This window comes from Calidris pugnax, unplaced genomic scaffold (genome assembly GCF_001431845.1).
Source record: "Calidris pugnax isolate Ruff unplaced genomic scaffold, ASM143184v1 scaffold41, whole genome shotgun sequence".
Lineage (NCBI taxonomy): Eukaryota > Metazoa > Chordata > Aves > Charadriiformes > Scolopacidae > Calidris > Calidris pugnax.
The window spans coordinates 1,643,664-1,661,101 of record NW_015094509.1 but is presented as its reverse complement, the minus strand read 5'-3'; the positions used below and the strand labels follow the sequence as shown (position 1 = coordinate 1,661,101).

Sequence of the window (17,438 nt, the reverse complement as noted above, 5' to 3'; positions counted from 1 at the left end):
GGTGCCAGAAGGGAAAAGGGTTGCTTGTTCTCACTGTCCTTCAGTGCTCCACAAACCCCATGGCTCTTACTCTCCCCAGGGCCCGTCTCAAACACATCAAACGCCCGGAGCTTGCTCCCACACGGAAGCTGCCAGGAGAGAAAAGTGGTGTTTGTTTTCAATGCCTCTGGGAACAGCTTTCACAGCCCCACAAACCTTGGGGCTCACACTCTCTCTCGGGCTGGGCTCAAAAATATCTAAACTTTGGATATTATATCTAAAAATTCATGAAATGAAAACAGTGATCCTTTTCTGCCACCCCATCTTACAGAGGGGTACAATAAGACTTACGGAGCCAAGGAGCCTATAGTAAAAAAGTCAGAAATTTATTTATAAACCAAACAAGTAACATCTGCAGAGTTTTCTACCCCCACCAATACTGTTGATGTCCCAATCACACAAAAGTAAATGATGTAATTTAATATCAATGACGTGCAGTCATTGCATGTATGACATGCATGCAGTGACATACCAATTGCGTAATTATGTAATTTAACATCGATGACAATTTCACTTGTTTGAAATAATAGTGTTAGATGTTAATATCAAGAGAGGATTTGAAGTTGTTATTTGCCTGGTACATTTGGGTCTGATGCTCAGTCCCTGTGCTTGGCCTTCCAACCCACACAGCAATGTCCTTCCACACAGTCCATCAGTAAGTCTAGATCATGCTGCTCTACTAATCATCATTAACTCATGTCCATTGTCCAATAACTGTTTATACACTAAAGTAAACCAGTGTAGCTCAGAAACCCAAATAAAATCTCCTTTTTTTGGTCTCATTTAATAACAAGGCAGAAAGGGCACTACAGCTTGAAAAGCATATAGTCCACATCAGTGTAGATGGTACAAATGCTTAATTTGTAGAGAGATGTTTCCAAGAAACATTCTCCAAAATCAACAGATATTTTGAGGGAGTAATCGAGTAATCAAAAACCAAGTAATCAACTGGGATCACTCATTACTTAAAGCGTAGAACTGCTTGGAATACATACTTGGAATACATAAGGTGTACAATAAATGTGATTCCAGAATGAAATTCACCAACAGCTAAGGCTCAGCACCCTGACTGCCCGTTCCTGCAGGGGACGTGCAGCACAGGCTTAAAGAAAGAAGGAGCTCCCTTAAAAATGGAGGGGAAAAAAAGCCCTCTTCTCCTTGGTTCTGATTTTTGGGTCTAACCAAGGAAGTCAGTGACTTCATAGACTCTTCAGTAGCCTTTAGCAGGGGTTTCAATATGTATATTATTTAGGCAAAATCATGTGTTCACAAAATAAGTTATCTAAAACATAGATCTGTGCCTGCACAGCTTTGGGAGCTGGGGTCCCATTCTTCAGCAAGGAAGAAGTTGTTTACTCTGGACAAAATTTTAAGTAGCATTAGGCCAAACACATAACAGAATTTAGTCATATCCCCTTGTTTAACCATAAGAGTCCTCCACCCAGCGTGCTCTGCGGAGATTAGATGATAATTAAGCACAAGTTACCTACTGTCAGAGTGAAATAAAGTAGGTTTGTTGAAGAGCATGTAGGCACCTGTGTGCATAGAGCGGGAGCGAAGGTGCTGAGGCAGGAGAACAGGGGTGTCACCAGCTGCTCCCACTCACCCACAGCCCCCAAGAACCTTCACAGGGGGTTTCCCAGGCAGCTACAAGACAGCAACTGTGTACAGTCCCTTGCAAGCATTAATATCCACTTTCAGAATACCACAAATAAAATTAGAATCATTTAAAGTATATATTGCCTGACAAACCATCACCAAACTCTGTTTGGAGAAAACAATTTGCTAGTCTTCAGAGTAAGATCCATGAAAGGATTGAAAAACTGCAAGAGAATGTGGAAGAAGGACCTTTAATGGTCCCTTAAGGGTATCTAGTCAAGGACCTTTTCAACGCAAAAAAAAAGGCTAAGAAGAAGAGAAGGAAACCATAAACAAGAACATAAAGGGACACTGCTGGACAAAGGACAAGAGAGACAGCCTGGGTGGGAGTGCCAGAACCCTCACCACAGCCAGGCTGTCTGAGGGAGCTCATCCTATGCTGGGATGGTAAGGAAAAGGAGACAAACACACAGCTATGAAACCAGATCAATTAGCATTGACAAAGCCAATACTCAGGAAACAAAACCAAACCCCACGTCCCAATCATTCACACTAATGGTGAATTACTGCAGGCTACATTGCTTTTGGCTGGGATATAGTTAATTCTCTTCACAGTAGCTCACAGGGGGCTATGGTCTGGAGCTGTGACCAAAAGCAGTGCTGGTAACACCCCCATGTCGTGGTCCCTGCTGAGCAGTGCTGGCACAGCACCGAGGACCTCTCTCACCCACCCCACCAGCACACGGGCTGGGGCTGCAGGAGAAGCTGGGGGGGCAGGCAGCTGGGACAGCTGAGTGAAGGGGTATCCCACAGGCTCAGTTGGGGAAAAGAAGAAGGGGAGGGCATTTGGAGCAAGGGTGTTTGTCTTCCCAAGTCAGGACTCCGCGTCACGGAGCCTCGCTTTGCTGGAGCCAGCCCAACCCCTGCTGCTGGGGGGGAGTGGGGAGGGAACTGCTTTTGTGTTTTGCTTTTGCCTCACGGATTGACCCATCTTTATCTCAGCCCACGAGTTTCCTCACTTCCACCGCTCTGAGTCTCTCCCCCATCCCAGCCGGGGAGAGGGAGCCACCAGCCACACGGGTTAGGGTTAGGGTTCTGCCTACTGGGGTCAACCCGCAGCACGGGACAAATGGGACTTTGCAAGCAATCAAGATGCAAACCTCAGGGACCCACGGGACAAATGGGACTTTGCAAGCTACCAAGATGCAAACCTCAGGGACCAGGAGCGATTGAAGGAGCTGGGACTGTTTAGTTTGAGGAAGAGGAGGCTGAGGGGAGACCGCATCACTCTCTACAGCTACTGGAAAGGACAATGTAGAGAGGTTGGTGCTGGTCTCTTCTCACAGGTAGCGATAGAACATGAGGAAATGGCTTCAAGCTCCAACAGGGTATGTTTAAACTGAACATTAGGAAAGAGTTTTTCACAGAGAGAGTGGTCAGACACTGGAATAGGCTGCTCAGGGAGGTGGTTGAGTCACCATCCCTGGATGAGTTTAAGAGCCATTTAGATGTGGTGTTGGGGGATATGGTGTAGGGGAGAACTTTGTAGAGTAGGGGAGATGGTTGGACTCGATGATCCCAAGGGTCTTTTCCAACCTGAATGACTCTATGATTCTAGGACCAGCATGGTGGAGGGGGCGGGTGGAAATATGCCAACAGACGAGGCAGCGTGCAGGGCAAAGGGGAGCAGGGAGGCACAGAGCTGGAGCAGGCAGAAAGGCATATAAAAGGGGTTGGTCAACACGCTCATCACTGAAATCTGTCCTACCTTCTCATTAAGCTATGCCAACAGACGAGGCAGCGTGCAGGGCAAAGGGGAGCAGGGAGGCACAGAGCTGGAGCAGGCAGAAAGGCATATAAAAGGGGTTGGTCAACACGCTCATCACTGAAATCTGTCCTACCTTCTCATTAAGCCCTTTCTTCACCGTCTCTGCATAACCTCCCTCTCCATCACCTCTCTACGTGCTGCAAGAACCAGGTGCCAGCTCCAGGGTGGGGAACAGCACGAGTGGGATTGGTGCCAGCTCCTGGAGTCAGACCTGGGGTGTAGGTGCTCCAGGGTCCGTAGGGTTCTGTAGGGCTCCATAGTGGCCAATAGGTGCTGGTAGAATTCCATAGGGCCTGTAGGGGTCTGCAGGGCTCCATAGGGTTCCATAGGGATCTGTAGGTGCTTGTAGGGTTCTGTAGGAATCCATAGGGGCCAATAGGGCCTGGTAGGGTCTGGTAAGGTTCCATAGGGATCTGTAGGTGCCTGTAGGGTCCCCTAGGGTTCCATAGGGATCTCTAGGTGCCTGGAAGTCCTTTCTTCACCGTCTCTGCATAACCTCCCTCTCCATCACATCTCTACGCGCTGCAAGAACCAGGTGCCAGCTGCAGGTGGGGAACAGCACGAGTGGGATTGGTGCCAGCTCCTGGAGTCAGACCTGGGGTGTAGATGTTCAAGGGTTGTGGTGTCAGCTACTAGAGTGAGTGTGGGGGTCCCAGCCACCAGCCACTGGTGGGGGAATGGCATGTGTGTGTGTCCCCAAAACCAACTACTGGGGAAGCACTGGCATGAGCGAGGCACATGTGGGGCTTGGTGCTGGTGGCTAGAGCAGGACTGTGGGACACAGCCCACGTCACTGGTGCCAGCTGATGAGCAGTCTTGTGTATTCCCCAAACCAGCTGTGTGTTTCTATCAAACTTGAAGCTGGGCAAGCCAGTGAGTGTGAGGGCCTAGGTCGGGGGGGGATGCAGGCAGAGCCCGTGCCTATATCCAGAGGGGTCCATGAGTATGGAATGCCTGTGGGACAGGAGTGCATGTGTGCTAGCGCACACTGACCTGGGCAAACCAGCAAACAGGACCCCATGGAGGTGGGTAAGAGGGCCAGGACCTGGGCAAGGGTAGGAGGCGGGCAGTGCCAGTACTTGAGGCATCTACAACTGTGTATGTGCTTGTGAAGCCAGAGAACATTGTGCCTGCACTAGTGACCTGTCCCTGCCAGGTGAAGAGGAGGAAGAGGATGTGGTGGTGGCCACTCCTAGAAATGTCCGTATGGACAACCAGAGAACATTGTGCCTGCACTAGTGACCTGTCCCTGCCAGGTGAAGAGGAGGAAGAGGATGTGGCGGTGGCCACTCCTCACATCGCCTGACAGAAATGTCCATAAGGACAATGAAGTGTTGGAGAGAAGCTGGATGGTCCAACAGCTATTTTGTAGTCCCACCACTCGCTTGTAACTGTTTTGTCTTGGTGGCTTAAACCACAACCAAAGTTTTCTGGGATAGAACAATCGGTTCATTACGTGGAACTGTTTTGTCTTGGTGGCTTAAACCACAACCAGTTTTCTGGGACAGTACAATCGGTTCATTACGTGGAATCAGCTAGGGCTGTTAATGAGAAATATGTCTATTGGTGTTAGGGAGCAGCAAGAGCAAAGACCACTCCATAAGCGAGGAGGAGCCAGAAGCAGAGGGTGTGCACAATGCAAGCCTCCTACAGCTGGGGCACCTGCCCACAGAACCTAAACCAGGCAAGCAGAACCAGGTGGTGAGAGCAACAGCTGCCATCCAAAGCCAATCCAGGAAATTCCAACATCAGTTCAGGAACTGGCCTGGGCCAAGGCCACTGACAACAGCTTGGGGGAGTACAGGATGCCCCAGCCTGATACTAAGTTGGGTGGCAGTGTTGACCTGCTGGAGGGTAGAAAGGTTCTGCAGAGGGATCTGGACAGGCTGGATGGATGGGCTGAGACCAACGGGATGAGGTTCAACAAGGCCAAGTGCCAGGTCCTGCCCTTGGGTCCCACCAACCCCCTGCAGCGCTCCAGGCTGGGGGCAGAGTGGCTGGAGCTGCCTGGCAGAAAAGGACCTGGGGGTGTTGGTGGACACCGGCTGAACAGGAGCCAGCAGTGTGCCCAGGTGGCCAAGAAGGCCACCAGCATCCTGGCCTGGGTCAGGACCAGCGTGGGGAGTAGGGCTCATGAGGTGATGGTGCCTCTGGACTGGGCACTGGTGAGGCCTCACCTTGAGGGCTGTGTCCAGTTTTGGGCCCCTCACCACAAAAAAGACATCGAGGGGCTGGAGCGGGTCCAGAGAAGGGCGACAAAGATGGTGAGGGGTCTGGAGCACAAGTCTTGTGAGGAGAGGCTGAGGGAGCTGGGGGTGTTCAGCCTGGAGAAGAGGAGGCTGAGGGGAGACCTTCTCGCTCTCTCCAACTCCCTGAAAGGAGGGTGTAGAGAGGTGGGGGTCGGTCTCTGCTCCCAAGTCACAGGCGACAGGACGAGAGGAAATGGCCTCAAGTTGCGCCAGGGGAGGTTCAGGCTCGATATTAGGAAAAATTTTTCACGAAAAGGGTTATCAGGCATTGGAATGGGCTGCCCAGGGAGGTGGTTGAGGCACCATCCCTGGAGGTGTTCAAAAGACGGGTTGATGTAGTGCTGGGAGGTATGGTTTAGGGATGGTGATGCTCCTTGTTTGTTGTGTGGGTGTTTATTTTTGTCAAAATTAGGTTGACGGTTGGACGAGATGATCTTTAAAGTCCCTTCCAACCTAGAAGATCCTGTGATTCTGTGAGCTGAAACAGGCTGTGCAGGCTCATGGGCAGGGGTGGGTGATGTCCTTGGTGAGGCTGCTCAGGGCTGTTAAGGCCCAATGCTGCCCTCAGGGCTCTGACAACCGGATTCACAGATGACAGCAGATTTAAACCTGAATAAGTATTATCTTCTCTCTGGTCGGTATATACATACGTCAACTGGACAGCAAGGCCAAGCTGTGATCCTTGTGCTGTATTTAGCTGGGAAGGCTGGAGAGACTTCACCCCCTGTTGGGTCTGCCTGGCCTCTTCCCCAACAGAATGTGAAATGGACATCTCGCTGCATACTCCTGGCCTGTACTCCCACTTTTATCTACTTTTTATTAAAAAAAACCCACAACACATCTTCTGGCAATTTTAACTTCTTTTTTTTAAAAAAGCAACCATAGAGTCAGCATAGCCCAGAGGCCACTGCTACTAGTTCTTATGCTACACCAGAAAAAGCCATTTCCATCGCGTTTTACAGAACACATTTTTCAAAGGAGAAAATCAAAAAACTTCAAAGGCTACTTTTACAGTGCATACTCTGTATCGTACTCTGACAGTTCTTCCCTTCTCCTCAGGAGAAAACCCAGGAATATGTACCACTCACCATACAACTGCTGTACCCTGGCTCACAGCTATTTTCATCTCACACAGACTGATGGGGAATTGCAGCTGCCTGTGAAAACTAATAGCATTTGAAAGATGCTTCCTGGTTAGTCTGATAGAAATGGTGGAAGAAGCCAACAAAACCCAACACCCCCAGGCCACTGCCTCTCCTTCAGCCTTCTCTCAACCATTTGAATCAAGAAGATTAATTGCTCCCTTAACCTCGATGCCCTTGGAAAAAAAACAAACAACAAAACAACAAAGCCAACACTACTGACTGCAAGAGTTAGTCTAGCAGAAACTCCCACTCCTATATGGCAGCAAAGACTCACTCACTATTTCTAAAACAGAAAACTTCACAAAATATTCAAAACCTCGTGGAACACCAAAGGCTAGATGGCTCGTGGCCGGATAACAAATACAGTCACACATGGAATAAAGAGGAAAAGGTCTCAGAAGGTAAGCAGGAAGCCAAGGGGAGTGCTCCTGTCAGTGAGACTTAGTCATGCTCTTGGCTGCTCGGCATCAGAGTTTGGATACAATCCCACCACAACACAGGCTGTACAATGCTTTCCATCTGGAAAGGGGAAAAATGTGATCCACAGGTAACCTGCCCTTTATTTCACTCCAGTTGCTGTATTCACACGTCCTCATACGATATTCATTCTGTACACAGACAGAGACCTTCCCTGCCCACATTAACAAGGTAATTCAGACTGTTTATCTCATCCTCTCAGGCCAAGAGCCAGACACATCAGTCCAAGCACTAACAGAACTACTGAGGTAGGCTGGAGCAAGTCAGAGCAAAAGATACAACCAGGTACAAGCAGACGCTGCTGACCTGCTGGTGCTCCAGCACAGGATGGTGTTACATCTGTTACACGCTGGCAGCCACAGGAAGCTCCTCTGCCTCAGACACATTTCTGCTGCACAACACGCAGCAGCATCAAGTCCATTTACACCACTGCTGGAAGAGAAGTCAATCCAGTTCTACTCCAGGAGAGCTGTGCTTACCTGCCCAGGCAAATACCAATCTGTCAACCCTCCAGAGGGCTCTCCTGCTCCACGGAGGTACGACAGCTGGCTCAGAGACCCCTGAACTTAGAGCTGCATTGTCCAACACTGAATACACCTAGCAGCAGCTCCAGAGGTCGATTCTACCTGTGTGTTTGTTGACAAAAAAAAAAAAAAATACTACGTTGCCTTCCCCACGGCTCAAAGCATCCCAAAAGCACGTCCAAATCTCTGTTTTGCTCCCCTTAACGGTCAGATACGCCAGCTCCCCAGCGTTGTGTCTGTCATAGCATGTAACTCTTCACGAAAATGACCTTCTGGATGAGGAGATATTTTGAATAATTTCACAAATACGGGGAATAATGTCCATCTGATGCCTGCATCTAACAGCATATAACATGAGAGTACTCCAACAACCCAGGAAAGTTTTCAGACTTCATGAAAAGGCCTCAGGCTGGAAAATGGCTGAGATTCCAAAACATTCAGGCAAGTGCTGGAATAAAATACTGAAGTGAAACATCTTCATGGAGCAAGATGAAGTGGACAATTCTTTTACTTACAATATCTGTAAAGAGAAAAAAAAGAACAAAACAAAACCAAAACCACAAATCCAGTTTAAAGCAGGAAAAATACTTTAAAATTACATCTTCTACAGAATGCCACCGTAAGAATACAATACTTCTACCGCTTCTGACAGAAGGATGACTAGACGTATCATCCTGTAATATTTAAGTCCTTGAGGGTCTATGAAGCTCTACTAAAGAGTCTATGAAAACTGATACCAAATAGGAAACAGGTAAAGTACAGGCCTATAATGCTATAGGCATTAAATCATTTAATGCTATATAACTGATACCAAATAGGAAACAGGTAAAGTATAGGCCTATAATGCTACATCCACGCATTAAATCTTCCTTGGGAAATTCTTAGGATCTGCACTAAACCATAACAGATGTTCTCAGGAAAAGTATACAGCATTATCAAAATAGGATATAAAACCCTGCATACCCTTCTGCTAGAAAGAACGTGTCAGTTCTATGGCTAGAAACACAGGCTGCATAAAAAGCATTTTGTTTACTACAATCAATTTGGTGCTGAATGTAAGAAAATAACCGAGAAACAAAACCAAAACAAACATGTCAGTAAATCCCAGTTTCTCTGCTAGAAACTACAGGCTTTGTTTTAAGTCTTTCAAAAAAATACTACCTCAAAATAATAATAAAAAATAATAACTTTAAAACAAGGACAACAAGAAGACACCCATGGTTAGCCAGTCTGAGTATTCAACTTGATAGTTATAAAAGGACCTGGTTTCATTTTTTTAATGGTTTTTTTCAGGCATAAGGCCTGAAGCTTACTGCCTAAAAACAAAAATATTGGAAGTCCTCAGGTAGAGTAAAAATAGTCATGTTTCAAACAGACTAAAGAGTGGATATTCTATTTTGCCAAGACTACAAGTATGGCAAACATCCCTCCTTAACTGGAGTTTGCAAGCAGAGCTGTTGAACTTACTGCACAATGCTTTTGTGGGATTGACCTGCTGTCCAGCAAGCAGCTGCTGCAGCTTCTTGATGTCTATGCGTGCCTCTGCCATGCTTTCCAGATCTCTGTCTTGAGCAGAACTTTGATATCCATCCTCTGATGCTAAAAGCATGAGAACACAACACTTAGTCAAAACATCAGAGGGATGTTTGTGTCCCTGTAAGGACACACCTGATAATCGCTGAACAGCTGGAACTCAGACATGTTGTTTTGCAGAAACAGCAGTGCAAGGAAGACAAAGCCCAGTTTCCCTACAGTTGTCAAGGACACTGGAAGAGACTCCTGCCACAAACGTGGAACAGCCACTGGCCGCTTTTCTTTTTAAGGTTTCGTTTAAAGGCTTGAAAGTACTTGATGCTATTTGTAAGGACTAACAGAAGGTGAGTACTGTCATCAGCATCAGACTTAAGCAATGAGATTAGAGAGACACGAGAGGCAGCAAACAGGGGAACTTACCCCAGGGAGGATTTCCCAAGTCTTTAAAATGTGTTGTTACAGATACTAAGTCAGTTTCTATTTTCAAGTTCATTTCTCCACTCAAGTTTGCTTCAATCACCTGCAATACAATCAAGCTCAATTTTAGGCAAGCCACTTCCGCGCCGCAGAACTGCACAAGAATGAAGTGCAGCTTCCTTCAAACACAAGCTTGCAGAAGCACTTCAGTGGCTTCACAGATCAACTGTACTTTTTGAACATGGTTTGAACATTTGAATATTCAGGTAAAAATGCCTTTCTCATCATTCCTGTATGAATTACCTTAGCCCAACCTCCCTGAAATGATAAACAGAAAGAAATTCAATTGCTCTCCAGTACTTTTAGAACAAGTACTGCTTTGGGAAGTTCATGTGCTGAAGAAAAGGCTTTAGAAATCACAGACTGAAGCTGGAGAAATGCAAGTTTTCCTGCATTTGCATCCAGCTTTTCAACAAGGAGAAAGAAACCTACACAGTCCACACACAGAAAACGGGATGCACAAAGAGTTGACCTGCAGTTGCAGTGCTGCCTCCCCAGACATAGAAGCAGACAACAGCTGCACCAGAGCAGTAACTCCAAGCAGGACTTTGAACTGCTAGAAATCCTGGAAAGGTGCTGAAAAGATTTCAAATTCCATCCTGACAAAGTGTCCAACCAGAAGGAGACCACATGTGATCTTACACAAATCCCAAGCAGATCAGAGGATTCCTAAATCACATCTAAGCACTTAATTTCTGTGACTAGAACTCTCAATAATTTCAAAAGAGGCTCATATCACAACCAGAATCTCCCATAGAACGAGAGATGCCCACAAATGAATGCTCCCAAACACTGGCAAAGTACTCTCTGAAAAAGCTTCTAAGCCCTTTTGGCAGCACTTATCTTCACCAGTTTTACTGCCAGGATGTATCCAGCACAAGTATTTAATTCTGACACTAGATGGTTTTGTTCTTTAATCACAGGAAAGCATGTAGAAGATGCATGTAGTCTGCCTCCTCCCTTAGAGCTATCAAAGCTATTGCAGAGATTTATCTATTTTCCTGCTTTGGAGCAGGAGGTAAGGAAATGAGGAAGGTGGGTATGTCCAGTGTCAATATGCTACCTCTTCTGAGTGTTGCTGAACAACAAAGTTCAATCCCGTCTCCTGTGTGAGAAGAGATCCTCAACTCTGTAAACAAAGCAGTTATACACTATGCTTAGTGGTGTGTAAGGACTTCCACTGAGGACACAGGAGAAGAAAGGAGAGAGGAAAAATAAACCTGCCAAAAGACTGACAAAGGAGAAGAGTTTCAAGTGCTTTAATCTTGTATTTGCAGGATGACTGCTATTTGCAAAATTGCCAGAAACCCAGGGTAATCCCTCAACTCTTCCAAGCCTTGGAAGACTGAGACTGTGCCAATTTCAAGATTCTCAGTTTAGAGAAAATTTTCCATTTATAAAAATAGGTATGAAGCCAAAATATTCCAAACCTCTATGCTTACTAACTTTTGTGTCAGTCAATTCCAGCGATTGTGAGCAACGGAATTTAAAAAAGAAAACCAAAACCCTGTTCTAGCCAACTGCAGAGGGCTTCTTTCAACAGAAGGCCTACCAGCACTCCAGAAGCCCAGGGTGGACTGGAAACCCACCATGTGTGCTGGTTTTGGCTGGGATAGAGTTAATTTTCTTCATAGTAGCTAGTATGGGACAAGGTTTTGGATTTGTGCTGGAAACACTGTTGACAATACAGGGATGTTTTAGTTATTGCTGAAAGGTGCTTACACAGAGCCAAGGCCTTTTCTGCTTCTGAGGTCACCCCACCAGCAAGCAGACTGGGGGTGCACAGTAAATTGGGAGGGGACACAGCTACCACACCTGACCAACCGGATATTCTCTACTGTACAATGTCATGCTCAGTGTATAAAGCTGGGGGATGAAGAAGGAAGGGGGGTACATTGTCCAAGCCTTGGAAGACTGAGACTGTGCCAATTTCAAGATTCTCAGTTTAGAGAAAATTTTCCATTTATAAAAATAGGTATGAAGCCAAAATATTCCAAACCTCTATGCTTACTAACTTTCATGTCAGTCAATTCCAGCGATTGTGAGCAACGGAATTTAAAAAAGAAAACCAAAACCCTGTTCTAGCCAACTGCAGAGGGCTTCTTTCAACAGAAGGCCTACCAGCACTCCAGAAGCCCAGGGTGGACTGGAAACCCACCATGTGTGCTGGTTTTGGCTGGGATAGAGTTAATTTTCTTCATAGTAGCTAGTATGGGACAAGGTTTTGGATTTGTGCTGGAAACACTGTTGACAATACAGGGATGTTTTAGGTATTGCAGAAAGGCTCATAGTAGCTAGTATGGGACAAGGTTTTGGATTTGTGCTGGAAACACTGTTGACAATACAGGGATGTTTTAGTTATTGCTGAAAGGTGCTTACACAGAGCCAAGGCCTTTTCTGCTTCTGAGGTCACCCCACCAGCAAGCAGACTGGGGGTGCACAGTAAATTGGGAGGGGACACAGCTACCACACCTGACCAACCGGATATTCTCTACTGTTAGAGTTAATTTTCTTCATAGTAGCTAGTATGGGACAAGGTTTTGGATTTGTGCTGGAAACACTGTTGACAATACAGGGATGTTTTAGGTATTGCAGAAAGGCGCTTACACAGAGCCAAGGCCTTTTCTGCTTCTGAGGTCACCCCACCAGCAAGCAGACTGGGGGTGCACAGTAAATTGGGAGGGGACACAGCTACCACACCTGACCAAAAGGATATTCTCTACTGTACAATGGCTTGCAATGTCATGCTCAGTGTATAAAGCTGGGGGATGAAGAAGGAAGGGGGGTACATTGGGAGCGATGGCATTTGTCTTCCCAAGTAACCACTGCCCACGATGCAGCCCTGCTTTCCTGGGAATGGCCAAACACCTGCCTGCTGCTGGGAAGCACCGAATGAATTCCTTGTTCTGCTTTGCTTGCGTGCGCAGCTTTTGCTTTACTTATTAAACTGCTTTTATCACAACCCACAAGTTCTCTCACTTTTACTCCTCTGGTTCCCTCCCCCATTGCACCAGGCCTGCGTGGTGCTCCGCTGCTGGCTGCGTTTACACCACCACACCACGTCACAGTCTAAAGCACAGACTGACACCCAGCTATTGCTAGGATTTCCTTTAAATCCTACCTCAAGGTTAGCTAAAATTCATTCACACACACACCTAACACAAGACTCACTTAATAGACGTTTCTGTAATGAAATCACCTGGAAAGTCTCCAGCTACCTTCCTGAAGGACTGCAATTTTTTACCAGCTATAAAAAGTGGCTTCTAGCAACACAATGTCATGTTCTTTCAAGGATTCAAGTACAAAGAGCACCACTTTCTGGGAAGTCCAGGATGAGCTCTTCAGTGTGAATCCTAAAGTAAACCTCATCATTCTCTCAGCCCTTACAGAGTCTTCAAGTGCCTTTAGTTCAATGTCTGACCCACCCCAAAATAATATATTACACAGGGGCACCAGTTTGGGCAACAGGGAAACATGCTATGTCCAAGATAAAAATAAGGTCTGTAGGACACACACCTCAAGTGCCTTAACTTACAATGGAATTGCTGAGATTCTTCATTCTCTCCACAACACTCTTCATTGTTTTCAGCGCTGGTAGGTAAATGCTGACCTAGAAAGACACAAGAAATGCATTTGCACAAACATTTCATGTGTGACAGGGATGTGATGCATTTATTTCTCCCTTCAATTCTATCTTATTTGAGACTTAGATGAGTGCAGGGAACACAATATTTAACTGAAATTAGCAAATAACTCAGGAACAGAGGAAGACTATCCCATTATACCAACAGGCCACTGCTCTGGCAATTGCTTCAGACATACTATCCCAAGTCTGTGTTCAAAACAAGCAGAGACAGTTTTTTGCAAACCAGATTCTCACATGAACCCACATCTGTGTTATTAAGCAGTCAATAGTCACTATAGCCAAAAAGGAAAGAACACAATTCCCATAATACTGTAATAATTTCTGGAACTGCATCAGTATAAATCTGAGATAACAGAACAAAATACATCAAGTTTCTACTGACTCATATGTCTTCAGAACTAAAATACTCTTAGTTACTGAGGTAACAGATACCCATAACCTCGAATAGGAGGGCACTCACACAAAGACCTTTCCTTGCAACTCTGCTAAACTCAAAAAGGAGGGAGGAAATACATCTATACCTAACTCGGACATGCAGCCCAAGAATTTAACAAAGATCAGATTATCTGGGCCACTTGGTACCTATATAGCTGAAACAGTCTAAACCTGTGTGGTTTGAAGGTGCTCCTGCCTAAAGCCACGCGACTCCTTTGCGCTTCCCTTCCTCCACCCTGAATATCACAGCAACAACTGGTAACCACCTGCTCTGTTTCCACAGGTTCTGAAATCTCTTGTCAAGATGGAAGCCGCATCCCTTCCAAATCACATCCCTCCCCAAACCTCTAGTTTCCAGCCTTCCCTCTTTCACAGAATCACAGAATCTTCTAGGTTGGAAGGGACCTTAAAGATCATCTTGTCCAACCGTCAACCTAATTTTGACAAAAATAAACACCCGCACAACAAACAAGGAGCATCATCACTAAACCATACCTCCCAGCACCACATCAACCCATCTTTTGAACACCTCCAGGGATGGGGCCTCAACCACCTCCCTGGGCAGCCCATTCCAATGCCTGAGAACCCTTTCAGGGAAAAATTTTTTCCTAATATCCAGCCTGAACCTCCCCTGGTGCAACTTGAGGCCATTCCCTCTCGTCCTGTCGCCTGTGACTTGAGAGAAGAGACCGACCCCCACCTCTCTACACCCTCCTTTCAGGGAGTTGGAGAGAGCAATAAGGTCTCCCCTCAGCCTCCTCTTCTCCAGGCTGAATAACCCCAGCTCCCTCAGCCTCTCCTCATCAGACTTATTCTCCAGACCCCTCACCAGCTTTGTCGCCCTTCTCTGGACCCGCTCCAGCACCTCAATGTCTTTTTTATGGTAGGGGGCCCAAAACTGGACACAGTACTCAAGGTGAGGCCTCACCAGTGCCCAGGACAGGGGGACAATCACCTCTCGGGCCCTACTCGCCACGCTGTTCCTGATACACCTCCTCTACAAAACCCACTGGTAGAATACTCCGCAGCAAGAGCATCCCACTTGCAACCTCCCCTTTCCATAGGGAATATAAAACCAGAAGCTTACATCAAAATCCGGCACACGGGGCTCTCTGAAGTCATTCCATAATCTCCTGGGAATAACCCCCACAGGAATGTCATGTGTCACAATCCTACTGCTGCTTGATAAGGATGGCTTGAAGGAGAGAAAGGATACTCTTGCAGTTAAAAACAGGACTTGCATTCTGAATTCAAATTTTTCAGACCCACTCTGGGAAATACTAAACTGGCTTGAAGGAGAGAAAGGATACTCTTGCAGTTAAAAACAGGACTTGCATTCTGAATTCAAGTTTTTCAGACCCACTCTGGGAAATACTGAGAGCCCCAGACACTCAGTTCCAGTCTTCCACAGGTGCCTATTAAGCAGACTTCCCTTTTGAATACAGAAGAGGTGATGAGATATCACTCATTAGTATCTATAAGCTATCCTTAGAGCTGAAGAGGTGACTCAGTGATGAGATGTTAACAACAAAAAAATTCAGAAGACAGCAGTTTGAAGTGGAATGGCAGCAAAACAAAGAGCCAAACACTACACTGAAAACTCCTTCACTTAATGGCTTCAATGAGAAGGCAATAATCCACAGAAGATTTAGAGAATGAAGGAATGGAGAAAAGTAGACATTAGAAAGAGGCGTTTCAATCACATAGCTCTCATCCTTCCTCCATCTCTTCCTTGCCTTTTGGAAAATACAAAGCTGGTTCTGTGTGCTACCACCCATGAAAGGAAAGGCTAGTGAAATGGAAAGGCTAGGAAAGGCTAGGAAAACAGCATGATTTTTCTTTATTTAGTTTTCTAGAATTACACCAAAGACTACTAAAGCATCTGTTTGATCTTAGGAAAAGCACTTAATTTTAAGAGCTTTTTCTTAATAATGAAGATAAAAACATGGTTGTACTTACTAGCTCCACAGCAACTCTGAGACAGGGACAGTGTTTGTTAGTCAACTTGATCTTCACTGCCTTAGCACTCTGGGCAGTTTTCAATGCTCTTGACAGGTTCTCAGGCACCAACTCTAAATAGATTTCATTGTGCTCTGCAGCTACTCCTTCCATCTGAAATTCATCGAAGAAATTCCCCTGCAGTTTTTGAAAGTTGGGAAATAAAATGTAGCAAATGCAAAAAAAAAAAAAAACCACAACAAACCACAACAAAGAGAGGGGTAAGTTTTATCTACCAGGTCTTAAGTTTAGAACTGCATGTGTGCAATGGGAAGCTTTTTTCTGCCTGGCATCACCTGCACAAGTGTGAGGTCCCAATGCTTCAGGCTAAATTCTGTTAATTTCAGATCCTCCCCTAACACCTATCAGTCCTCAAAACACGGGCATGACAGGTGAGTTACACTTTCCTGTCTCCAGTTTTGGACAGGCCCTTGTGGGACAGAACACACTGAAGCAAAAATCAAGGTAAAGGGGATGTCTAGCCAGCATTGTGGTTTCGGCCAAATTTACCAAAACCAGACTGACAGATGACCCCCCCCAAAAAAGAGAGGAGAGGAAGAGATAAAGAGATCTATGAGTTTAGAATGAACTAAACTACTTTAATGAAGAATTAATATTAAAATCAAAAAGAAGAAAATAATGAAAATAGATACAATATACAGAAAACCGTATCAAGCTCCCAGGATGCCAGTCCATCCCCAGCAGGCACTGGGCACGTCCCAGCCTGGACTCAGCGACGGATGGGAACTGGGTTCCAGCTCTGGAGTCAGGAACACACGGATGGGGATCAAAGGCAGATGGACAGACAGAGTCCTCTTTGGACGTCGGCCATTGGAGCAAGAGAGAGCTGACCCTTTGGTCCCTCAGCTTTTACCCTGAGCACGGGGCAGATGGGATGGAACACCCTGTTGGTCAGGTTTGGGGTCACCTCTCCTGTCCCCTCCTCCCCACAGGTGGGACCCCTCTACGCTTTGCTGCTTCTGACCCTCTTAATGGGGCAATTAATGAAATTGGCTGACCTTGGTTGTTATAGCAATGAGTATAAGCAAGGGCCTCTCTGCGTGTTCCTTGGCATGGGGCACAGACATTGGCCTTATCGCTCTGAGAAGGAGCAGTTTTCTCCACAACATGCCGTTAATTTCAGAGAGTTCGAAGAGGCCTGGCTGAGATGTAAAATCACTGAACAGGTTGTGTTTTACCTCAGATGGGGACAGCCAGAAACACCAGCCCTGAGCAACTAAGAGGTGGCACTGCAGAAGGAGGGCCCTCAGCGCCCGGGCTGCAAACACCCGGCCCGCCGGCCCGCGCTGGTGCTGGGTTCCTGAGGGTCCCCGGGCTCACCTGGCACAGCTCACACCACATGCTGGCGCCTCCATTGGCCACTTTATCGGAGAGGATGAAGTACAGCTTGCTGTCCGTCAGGCGCAGGGTGCAGCTCTTGGCCAACTTGGCGATGGTGTTAACCACCCCTGGCGGAGGCAGGGCCCG

At 46.4% G+C, this 17,438-nt stretch overlaps 1 protein-coding gene across 1 annotated transcript; it reads right to left on the bottom strand.

The window, feature by feature from the left end:
- Positions 1-6,560: 6,560 nt before the first annotated feature.
- On the bottom strand, positions 6,561-17,438 carry HUS1 (HUS1 checkpoint clamp component; the record flags this gene model as incomplete). Its single annotated transcript, XM_014965194.1, has 7 exons — positions 6,561-8,381; positions 9,329-9,460; positions 9,815-9,914; positions 13,407-13,481; positions 15,040-15,147; positions 15,912-16,088; positions 17,292-17,438. Coding segments are annotated over 7 exons (822 nt in total), but the record flags the coding sequence as incomplete, so codon positions are not given.